Source organism: Cervus elaphus, chromosome 29 (assembly GCF_910594005.1).
Source record: "Cervus elaphus chromosome 29, mCerEla1.1, whole genome shotgun sequence".
Taxonomy (NCBI): domain Eukaryota; kingdom Metazoa; phylum Chordata; class Mammalia; order Artiodactyla; family Cervidae; genus Cervus; species Cervus elaphus.
In genome coordinates, this window is record NC_057843.1 from 61,212,722 (window position 1) to 61,224,766 (window position 12,045).

General features: G+C 44.2%; 1 protein-coding gene across 2 annotated transcripts in view; it reads left to right on the forward strand.

Moving 5' to 3' along the window:
- The first annotated feature begins 866 nt into the window (after nucleotides 1-866).
- TGFBR1 (transforming growth factor beta receptor 1) overlaps nucleotides 867-12,045 on the forward strand; it is a 76,058-nt gene continuing 64,879 nt past the window's right edge. Inside the window, exon 1 of one of the 2 annotated variants that reach the window (XM_043891244.1) lies at nucleotides 867-1,056. In XM_043891244.1, coding sequence (XP_043747179.1) covers nucleotides 972-1,056 — 85 coding nt within the window. In that variant the 5' untranslated portion in view covers nucleotides 867-971. The remainder of the gene's footprint in view (nucleotides 1,057-12,045) is intronic. The other variant, XM_043891245.1, reaches the window with a different exon arrangement.

Below are 12,045 nucleotides of genomic sequence, written 5' to 3' on the forward strand. Positions count from 1 at the left end.
AAGAAGGGGGAATCCCTGTCCTTGGGGGATCGGGGTGGGAACCTTCGCTTTCTCACCTGGATCAGGGAGGGAGAAGGGGAAAGGGGTGTGGTTTGGAGTCCAGTCTGGCTCAGCTCTGAGTTCCGGAGAGGGGCGGGAGTCAGTTCAGGGGTGTGTCTGAGCTCGGGATCTGTGTCTGAGGCGGGGATCTGAGGCCAGGATTTGGAGACTCCTTAGACTTTTTTTTTTTTTTTTTTTTTTGCGGGGTGAGGGTAATCTAGGTTTGGGGGTCGACAATGACAGTGGGAGGAAACAGGAGACTGGGTCGTATCTGAAAGGCACTGAGGTAGGATCTTGGGGTGGGGGGATGGTGTTGAAAGTTGAGGCATGGATCTGGAGAGGGGAAGTTGAAGCCTGCCCGACGATACGAAGTATCTGGGTGAATGTGTGGGGGATTGACGGTGCAGGGCTGTGAATCAGGGTCAGGCTCAGTACCAGATCTTAAATGAGAAGAAAAGAGGCTAGAAGAATAGAGCTGCCACAGCCTTTTTCCGAAAGCGACTCACACCCAGACACACCCACCGTCTAGCCCTCGTCCTCTGTGGCTGGAGGGAAGGCTGTGCCAGGCTCGCTAGACCCTGCCCCCACCCGGCCTTCTAGCTCCCAGCGGCTCAGACTCCGGCAGGGGTCTGTCTCCCCGGCCCCCGGGGAGTCTTGGGGGCGTGGCCAGCAGCCCGGCGCCTGCGGCTCCGGATTGGCTTTCCAGCGGGCCCGTGGGCGGGGTTTCGGGTTGGGTCCCGCTCGGCGGTTCGCAGACGGCGGGGAGGCGGGGCCGGCGGGAGCCCTGCAGCCAATGGACGGGCAGCCCCCGAGCAGTTACAAAGGGCCGGAGCGAGGCCGCCGCCGCGGCAGGGGAGGTGGGGCGAGGCGAGGCTTGTTGAGGCAAGGCGGCGGCCGGGCCGGGCCGGGCCACAGGCGGTGGCGGCGGGACTATGGAGGCAGCGGCCGCTACTCCGCGTCCCCGGCTGCTCCTCCTCATGCTGGCGGCGGCGGCCACGCTGGTCCCGGAGGCAGCGGGTGAGCAGCGGCGCGGCAGGGCTGGCGGGAAGCTTCGGGGCGCGCGGGCCGGGCCCGGCCTCTGGCTCACTCCTCTTTCTCAAACATGGCGCGGGGCCGGGGGCGCAGGTGGCGGCACCCGGGCCGGGCTTTCCTGGTCTGGCCGCTGCCTCGCGAGCCGCGGGCGGGCAGCGGAGGCGGGGCGGAGGCGTGGGTCCGAGCGCGGGTGAACGTGCCCGGCAGCCCGCAGCCACCGCGGCTGCTGGCTCTTCGCGGGGAGGTGGCGTCGGGCGAAGCCGTCCGAGGTCCGGGGCTGCCCTCTGGGGAGCGAATGGGCGCGCGGGCCGAGGGCCGGAGGGTGTGAGGCTGGCGGAGACCGGCAGAGCTGGGGCTGCCCCCCGGTTCCCGCGAGGCGCTGCGTGGCGTTGTCCCAGGCACCGCACCCCGAGCGAGTTGGTCCTCCAGGCGCCCGGGCGGGGTTGAGGGGTCGGAGGAAGCTTCCAGGGCGGGGTGTGCGCTCTGAGCCTCCAGGCCTCCCCCAGCAGTGGGAGGGGATGTGTGTGGCAGAGACCCTCGGGGTCAGCGAGGCCTCCCTGGCCTTTGACATCGGCTTGACCCCGCCGAGTGGGGCTGCTTCTCCAGCCGGGGGCGGTTTTGGAAGAGGAGCTGCTGCGAAGCTTTGTGTGAGGACTAGGAGGCAATAAGATGTGTGGACTGGTTCTTCTTTCGTGCGTCTGGGGAACGCTGAAGTGGAATCCGCTCACCAGAAGGCTGCGGATTGTTTTGGTAGTAGAAACTTGAAGGTTTGCTCACTCTGCGGGGTTTGGAATGTTTGAATGGAAATGACTCTGAATTGATCAAACGCTTTTATTTCCTCGAAGGAACATCGGTAGAGAGGTTCGATTTCTTGAGTGACATTAGTTTGAATCGGTCGTCTGTGTAACTGGTTTTCGAGGTACAGTATTTGTTAGGTTTTCCAAAATATTAAATCAGGATGGGGTATGGGGTCATCACCTACCCAGTGGAAGGGGGAGTGAAAAACTTTGTTAGCACTCAGACTGTACTACTGGAAACTGAAATGTGGAGCCTTAGTGAAAGCAACTAAAATAAAGTGAATACATTTTTATTTCTCTCACTGAACACAGAATGTTTTAAAAACATTTCAAGACTTAGGGTGCCAGTTATTGTTAATAGCTACTGTCTATTAAGGGCTTATTATGATACAGAGGCATAAAGTACACCGAAGTACATTATCTGATCCTCCCAACTAAACCCTGAGGGCTGGTGGCGATTGCCCCATTTTACAGAAGAGAAAACAGGTGTGGAGAGGATGAGTGCTCAATTGCTAAAAGCTGCATTTAGGATTTGCAGCGAAGGTTTCAGGGTCCAAAACCTACACATTTTAATATGCATACCTGTCTGGCATTGCCCATATTCATTTTTAGATTTTTGTCCTCACAATTAGAAAAACAATTTGGCTTCTTTCTGATTTCAAGTACTTTTTTTTTTTTTTTGGCCACACTGCATGGCATGCAGGATCTTAGTTCCCCCTGCAGTAGAAGCTTGGAGTCCTAACCACTGGACTGCCAGGAAATTCCCTTCAAGTACATTCTTATAGTCCCTTCAGGCTAGGCCTACCTTTGAGGATACAGTGGATTTTTGACATTGCCTGAGACGGGGGGCAAGATAGATATGTGGATAGGTAGGAGAATCAGTATAATTATGCATCAAGCATAAGTAACATTTCCACACCACTAATTAACTCAAATAGCATAGTTCACTCTTTTCCACTGAGCTTAGCACACAAAGTGTTCATGTATTCAAATAACAGAATTGAGCTTACTAGATACACAAAGCATTGCCCAGTTCATGCCCTGGAGGAGCTTACAGACTACATTGGCATGCATACAATACAAAGCTGATCCAGGCGCTATTATCCTTAAGTCTAGACTACCTCAACTGGTCTGCCTGCTCTCCTTGGTTATGTTGATGTTTCCATTCATCCTTTCATACCTTCTGTAGAAGCTCAAATGCTTTTTAAAATTTATAACTTGAGGGACTTCCCTGGTGGTCCAGTGGCTGGCACTGCAAGCTCCCAATGCAGGGGCCTGGGGTTTGATCCCTGGTCAGGGAGCTAGATCCCACATGCTGCAGCTGAGACCCAGTGCAGCCAAATAAATACACACAATTTTTTTTTTTTTTAAATAATTTGACCTTCATTTTTAAGAGTCTGCAGTTGTTCCTTATTGTCTGGGTATCAGTTTTATATTTTTCTGCCCTGTCCAACATAGATTTCTTTGGGGAAATTGGTCCCTTGTCTTTGGTACACAGTTTAGTACCATTATGTTTACATAGATTTCCCATGTGAGAATGCTTTAGCTTCCTGTCACTTTGTAACTTTTTCTTTGAAAACATGCCCAAACCCAACTATTCTTTACATTAATGCCTCTTGAATGTATCTTCTTTCTTCATAGGCAGCTATCAGGTTTAGTCCTGCCTGTTATCCCTCAAATCCATTTGCTTTCCAGAGTTTCTCTCACCTAGACTTTTCTGTAGGCTGCTGCCAAGCTAACCTTCCTCAGCCATCCCCACAAGGGGTTTATAAGATTTCCCATTTGTATTCAGTGCTTAGAGCAGTACTTGAGGCTTATGATTAGGGCCATTTCTGTATCTAGCTAGGGATCTCTCATTCTGCTACTGCAGACCCTCGATTCCAGTTGTTTTCTGTTTTCCCACCCACTCCTGATTTTTCAGCCTTTTTACTACAGATTTAATTTTGCCCCTTTTGGGAGTGTGAGAAGTTTTTAGTCCTGACTTCCTATACTGGTTTAGTTTGTGAACTATTTGCTTGAACTGCATAGGACTTACACTTGGTGTTTTCTCTTTCTACCACCTTACACTGTTACTTAAATATTCTCTTGAACATGTTGTAAGTACCCAGAGGGCAAGGGTCATGCTTTTAATTTCCTTTTGGTTTTAGAAGCTAGTACTATGTTTTATATTCTGTTCCATATAAGTACTTGTTGACTAAATGAATTCTATTTGACTTGAGTACTCCTTTAGTAATTATACTGTTATATGTAAGTACAGTTTATACAGTATTGAGAATTCTGTGTGTAATCAGAAAAGTCTTGTAACTGCTAGTTATGCAGAAAATGGGGATGATACCTACTTTGCCTAGTTTATGAGATTGTGGAGATCAAATGAGAAAATGATATTAGAGTTTGAGGTTGCTGTTTTGTATTGTTATTAATAGGAGGGCTGATGTTCAGCCAGAAATTCCCACTGGGCCACCTGTGTTTTGATTGGTCAGACATCCTTTCTGATTGGTTGGTCCCACTGTGGTGCTAGTTGTTAATACTTTTAATATCACCCCTGCAGAGAGGCATCAGTATTCAAAGAGGGAAGTGAGTAGTCTAGGCTGAAGTGACTGGGGGAGGGAGGCTTCCTGGACACTTCAGGACTTAAACAGACTTTGAAAGGTAGCTGGAATTCATTGAGGCAGAGTGGGGGATGTGATTAGTGTTAAACTCTCTCTTTGTAAACTACGTCCCCCAGCTCCCCTAAGGCAGAAAGCAAAAGCTTTTATTGTCTGGCTGGCAAGTTACTCTATAATTTCCTTATTCTAAAATGTGGGGTTTGGATATATTAACTACTTTTATTCCCCAATTCTAAAAATTCTCTAATATGTGACTAAAGCAGAAATGAAATATAAGTGGGATAAGAGAGAATAATGTAATAGGATGCCCACTAGGGCTAGGCATTTGAATGTTGAAAGTCATAAGTCACTCAGTTTACAGATGGAAAAACATGGGTTAGGTGAATTTCTCAGGGTAGGGAAGAACCAGGACAGGAACTTTGATTTTTCTCTAATCCTGGATCTTGTGTACTATATGGCACTTTAAGATATGAAGGACTTGGATCAGGGAGGAACAGAGTTAATGGAGTGACTTTTGTAAGTGAAGTTACAACCTTGAATTTCACAGAGCTAAAGAAATGTGAGTTCTGAAAGTGGGAGAGAGGGGGAATAATTATAAGTTATAAAGTCCTTAAGAGAATGTTAGTATCTTTTTTATACTTCTGGAAAAAAATAAAAAGTGGACCTGGTGTAGTGTTTGTTGATTAAGAAATGTAGACATATTAATTTGGAAGAAATTTTGGGTTAATTGAAGTGGGGTGTAGGTCTTGTAGTACATGGTGGTTAGGTTTAGAATTTTAGATGAACTCTTTTTTTTTTTTTTTAAGAAAAAAACATTTTTTAATGGGTAATACATTGTAAATACGTTTTATTTTTATTTTGTTTTTTTTCCACTTGACCTGCAGGATCTTAGTTCCCTGACCAGGGATCAAACCTGTGCCCCCTGCAGTGAAAGTGCGGAGTTTTAACCACTAGAACGCCAGGATCTACTTTGTAAATGTTGAAATTAAACGGGGAACTGATATGTTAAAAATAATCAAAAGGGAAGCCAGTCTTCTTGTGGGGAAGGCTGCTCCTGTGGACTTCACTTGAAAGCTCCTAGGCCTAATTGAAACGATTACCTGGACTCAGTACCGTTCTTGTAGTAGTGCTATATTGTATTAGATATGTTCACGTCTAATGAAGTGGGTTTTGAAAATGCCAGTATCCAGTGGATTGCCCTTTTGATGTGAGAACATGTCTTTTCAAACCACAGAATCCCCTGCACATGTCCAAAAACCTCATGCCTTTTGCTGTTCTTTCTTGGTCGTGGATTGCATAATGCAACTTTCTCTGAACAGACAGACTGTGGTTTGATGCCATGTGATTGGGTCACGTCTTTGCTTCCTGGTTCTGGAACTGAGGGCAGAAGCTGGCATGTTTCTCAGAACTTTTCATGCCTTGTCCCGTAGAACTGGCTCAAGAAAACTTTTGGACTCTTCTATTTTTATTTATTTATTTATGTCATACATTGATATGAATCAGCCATAGATTTACACGTATTCCCCATCCCGATCCCCACTCCCACCTCCCTCTCCACCCGATTCCTCTGGGTCTTCCCAGTGCACCAGGCCCGAGCACTTGTCTCATGCATCCCACCTGGGCTGGTGATCTGTTTCACCATAGATAGTATACATGCTGTTCTTTTGAAATATCCCACCCTCACATTCTCCCACAGAGTTCAAAAGTCTGTTCTGTATTTCCGTGTCTCTTTTTCTGTTTTGCATATAGGGTTATCGTTACCATCTTTCTAAATTCCATATATATGTGTTAGTATGCTGTAATGTTCTTTATCTTTCTGGCTTACTTCTAAAAATGTATAGTCTGTCTTGACCCAGCCTAACTCCAATACTTAGGGTAACATTTAATGCCTTTCTTAATGTAGTTTTCTCAGTATCAAATCCAAGCAGTCTCCATAAATATTAAGATTTGCTGCTACTCTGAATTAGATCCAGGTTTAACTGTACAGTTTCAGTCCAGATAGTGCAAGTAGGTTTCTTACGGTTACCTTTTTCTGGTGTGAACTTAGGATTGACTGACTTGTAGGCTTTTTGCCTTAGAAACTTTCTCATATGCTAGAGGAATAAGCCTGATTGGTTTTATGGGTCCAGTTTTATAGATCAGATCTGGCCTTTTGACAGCTGCTTTCTCAGTTTGGCAATCTGAGAGCAATAAGCATTATAAAGAATGATTTATAACTTAAATTATGACTTATAGGATATACAAATAGGTTGCTTTCACATTTCTCAAAGGTTTAGTGGACCTTGCATCATCTTATCAATCTGAAAGGAACATATTTTAAGAATGTGCCAGGAATTCTACCTGCCTTGTCTCATTTAATTCGCATGACCAACCTTAGATGAAAGCTGTGTAATAATACAAAAACTTCTTACTATGTACCAGTTAATTTCCTGAAGAGTCTTTTTAAGTCCATTTGTTCCCAAGTCCAGTGACCAGTGCTCCAGAAATAATTGTAGATTTTGATGATATTGGTTTTAACCCAAGATTCTTTTTAGTTCTTTTAAATATTTTTCAAAGATGTTAACATTTTGTCATTCATATTTTAATCATAAACACATTTGTAAAAGGAAGACCCTTCAGATGGAACAGATAGTGACTAACAGTAATCCAACTACTGAGACTCAAATGATTGAGCATTAATTACCATTAACTCCATCTGCCTGCGTAGGCATAGTTTTGTCGGGATTTTGCTCAGATCGGAACTTAGTTTGTATTGATGAAAGTTGGTAAAATAGAGCTTCTGTGTTTCCATTTTCCAGACCAGGAAACTGAGGTCATGGTGGTAATGAGTGGAGCCTGTGTTTGAGCTTCTCAGAGTGTGGCCTCTTCGCTCTACATCATACTGCTTTCGTACACAGTGAACACCTTGTTACGCTCACTGTGTCAGGAAAGATTTTTTTTTTTTTTTTAAACCATGAGAATTTGCTTCACTTTGTCTTTATTATGGGATTCCCTGGTCTTTATTACAATTCACCTCTTTGAAATTGTAGGTTACTCAGATCTTGCAGTCTTTGACATAGATAATTTTAATTTTTCCAGTGAGTCTAGTGACAATTGATCACTCACTATTTGTGTTGATTTGTTTATATTCATAGCAGACTCTTATGCTTCTCAAATTAACATAGGCACAGACCTGAAAATTTGAATCAGAGAAAAGGAAAAAGCTATCATTGTCCATCATTAACGTTTGGCTTATTCTTTCTCCTCCATACATTTTTTGTATAATATAAACATTCTTTAATCATTCTGTTTTAGTAGTTTATCAAAACTAATAAATATGTTTTTAAGATGGCAGAACTTTGACTTGAAGAAGAAATAACTCATTTAAAATAAGCACATATTTAGTAATGGTCAACACAGTGGAAATATAGAAAAAGAGGCACACTTGCTTTCAAGGAGTTTGATGGTGGGGTAATAATGATGAATAGAGATTCAGTAATAGAACTTCAGGGACTGCTTCACAGAGGTGATAGGACTTGATCTGTGCCTTGCAGGACAGGGATGGTTTAGACAGGATGAGGGGCAGAGGGAAAGTCCTCCTGGGTAGGGGAGGATGATGTGAGTGAAGAAGGAGCATGCTAAATTTGAGGAATTTAAGGGGAGGAATGGAAATTCATGATGTTGACATTATGGGTAGGCTCAAGAGAATTGTGAGCCTTGAAAATCAGGTGGATGGTTTTAGTAATTTTAATGTGGAAAAACAGTGTCTGACCGTACCAAAGAGGAGATGGGGCAGGGTGGCTACCCAGGAACTCCGCAGTAGGTCTGATGACCTCGGCTTTGTGACATTTCAGAGAAATCGGAGGGGCTGGTAGCAGGGCGTCTGCATGACTGTCCCCCACAGATCTGCGGAGCTTCCTCCCTCACCTCTTCTGTGTTTTTGATCACATGTCACCTTTTTCTCAAAGAAGCTAACCCTGACCACACTTCTGTAACTGCCGTTATCTTGCTTTTCATTTCTTTTTTTTTTTTTAACACTGCCTTCTAAAATACTGTTTGTGTATCATACTTACTAATTTACTGTGTTTATTGTTTCCTTCTAACTACTAGGATATAAACTTCATGAAAGTGGCTATTTTTGCTTTGTTCATCAGTTTATCCTGAGTGCAAAGAAAGTGCCTGGTGCATCATAGACACTCAGTAAATATTTATTGAATATTTAAGGCAGTAGCTCTTAACTGTAAAAAGGTGGAGTACTGGTTTTTAGAAGGACTCCATGATATAAAAACAAGTGATTCCAGGGTTTTTATATCTAGATAATTCCTTTAACTAGTAAGGAATTTGGTGAGAGAAAGATTGAAGAGAAATGAATTCTGCTTTGAGCATGTTGAGTTTGAGGTGAAAATAGGATAGGCAAGTGAAATGGTTTCAGTAGACTGAAAAATGGTTGGAATGGGAGAGGACCTTAGGGAGAGAAATGATATCAGCATTTGCCTTCCATCTCATTCTTGGGGATTCTTATGCCCCCCAAACTACCTTAAGTATTTATTTTGACCCTGAATTCCTAGCTTAGATCTGGAGCCTCGCTCGGTTCATGTTATATTGTTCCCTCCTGCGTTGCAGGTCTGTATTTAGAGTACCTGGCAGATAGCCTGCTACTGATAAATATTCAATGAATGAGACTTATTATACATTTAGATAAGTGGAGGAATGTCTTTTGGAAGAGGAAACAGATGTCTCTAATGAAGAGCTATGAGTAACTGGTGGACTGAGAAGCAGATCTCACTAGTGTAAGGAAGGACATTGTGTCAGTGGGGAGCAGTCCTAAGGTGAAACCTTGTAAGGCACTGTGCTCCCTGTCACTGCAAATGTTCAGGCAGAGGTGGTAGGCAGAGACAACCTCCTGTCCAGAAGTTGTAGATTACATTTCTTGCGTTATGTGAGAGGATGGAATTGATTATATCCAAGCTCTTTTTCTACTCCAGAATTCTGTACTTACACGTCCAGGCTTCCTTGCTGTTTTTAGCTAATGTACAGGCTCTCCACTTCCCTAGCATTCATGACTTCAAGATGAGCACCTTTTGTAACTTACTGTTTGGGAAAAATTGATTCAGTGCTTGGCTTGTCCTCTGGCCATTTTCCATAAAAGGATTTAGGAAGCTTGAAATAAAAATACATGCAGTAAGACCAAAGCTAGTGATCAAAAAGATAAGAACCAGTAAGTAAAAGGGGAAAATAAGAACAGTTAACCATAACTTTTTCACTGTTAGTAGTAGAGCTAATAATTAGCTTTGAGTTTTCTAGCAGGGAGGGCCATACGGGAACCTGAGAGCTTACATAGATCTCATTGCCTATAGCTGAGAACACATGAGGAGGCTGCCACCTTCACTAATAAAGCAGAGCTCCCAAACATGAAGATTGCAAAGTAGGGAGCAGCTGCAAGTGGCCAGCGTTCCGCGCAGCTGGCAGCCCTGACGCCTGCTCTCAGCCTTCCGCTTTAACATGCTTGAGCACTTAGTTTAGTCCTGCTGCTGCCGTTTGTCTTCTCTGCTCTTAAGGACACACTCAGTCAGTTCAGTCAGTTCAGTCGCTCAGTCGTGTCCGACTCTTTGCAGCCCCATGAATCGCAGCACGCCAGGCCTCCCTGTCCATCACCAACTCCCGGAGTTTACTCAAACTCATGTCCATCGAGTCGGTGATGCCATCTAGCCATCTCATCCTCTGTCGTCCCCTTCTCCTCCTGCCCCCAACCCCTCCCAGCATCAGGGTCTTTTCCAGTGAGTCAACTCTTTGCATTAGGTGGCCAAAGTATTGGAGTTTCAGCTTCAGCATCAGTCCTTCCAATGAACACCCAGGACTTATCTCCTTCAGGAAGGACAGGTTGGATCTCCTTGCAGTCCAAGGGATCTCAAGAGTCTTCTCCAACACCACAAGTCAAAAGCATCAATTTTTCGGCGCTCAGCTTTCTTCACAGTCCAACTCTCACATCCATACATGACCACTGGAAAAACCATAGCCTTGACCAGACGGACCTTTGTTGGCAAAGTAATGTCTCTGCTTTTTAATATGCTACCTAGGTTGGTAATAACTTCCAAAGAGTAACGTCTTTTAATTTCATGGCTGCAGTCACCATCGGCAGTGATCTTGGAGCCCAAAAAAATAAAGTCTGACACTGTTTCCACTGTCTCTCCATCTATTTCCCATGAGGTGATGGGACCAGATGCCATGATCTTAGTTTTCTGAATGTTGAGCTTTAAGCCAACTTTTTCACTCTCTTCTTTCACTTTCATCAAGAGGCTTTTTAGTTCCTCTTCACTTTCTGCCATAAGGGTGGTGTCATCTGCATATCTGAGGTTATTGATATTTCTCCTGGCAATCTTAATTCCAGCTTGTGCTTTTTCCAGCCCAGCGTTTCTCATGGTGTACTCTGCATAAAGTTAAATAAGCAGGGTGACAATATACAGCCTTGACGTACTCCTTTTCCTATTTGCAACCAGTCTGTTGTTCCATGTCCAGTTCTTTTTTTTCCATGTCCAGTTCTAACTGTTGCTTCCTGACCTGCATACAGGTTTCTCAAGAGGCAGGTCAGGTGGTCTGGTATGCCCATCTCTTTCAGAATTTTCCACAGCTTATTGTGATCCACACAGTCAAAGGCTTTGGCGTAGTCAATGAAGCAGAAATAGATGTTTTTCTGGAACTCTCTTGCTTTTTCGATGATCCAGCGGATGTTGGCAATTTGATCTCTGGTTCCTCTGCCTTTTCTAAAACCAGCCTGAACATCTGGAAGTTCTCAGTTCACGTATTGCTGAAGCCTGGCCTGGAGAATTTTGAGCATTACTCTACTAGTGTGTGAGATGAGCGCAATTGTGCAGTAGTTTGAGCATTCTTTGGGATTGCCTTTCTTAGGGATTGGAATGAAAACGGACCTTTTCCAGTCCTGTGGCCACTGCTGAGTTTTCCAAATTTGCTGGCATATTGAGTGCAGCACTTTCACAGCATCATCTTTCAGGATTTGAAATAGCTCAACTGGAATTCCATCACATCCACTACTTTTGTTCATAGTGATGCTTTCTAAGGCCCACTTGACTTCACATTCCAGGATGTCTGGCTCTAGGTGAGTGATCACACCATTGTGATTATCTGGGTCACGAAGATCTTTTTTGTACAGTTCTGTGTATTCTTGCCACCTCTGCTTAATATCTTCTGCTTCTGTTAGGTCCATACCATTTCTGTCCTTTATTGAGCCCATTTTTGCATGAAATGTTCCCTTGGTATCTCTAATTTTCTTGAAGAGATCTCTAGTGTTTCCCATTCTGTTGTTTTCCTCTATTTCTTTGCACTGATCGCTGAGGAAGGCTTTCTTATCTCTCCTTGCTATTCTTTGGAACTCTGCATTCAAATGGGAATAGCTTTCCTTTTCTCCTTTGCTTTTAGCTTCTCTTCGTTTCACAGCTATTTGTAAGGCCTCCTCTGACAACCATTTTGCCTTTTTGCATTTCTTTTCCCATGGGGATGGTCTTGATACCTGTCTCCTGTACAATGTCACGAACCTCCGTCCATAGTTGGACACACTAGTTTCACCTTAATTCCAG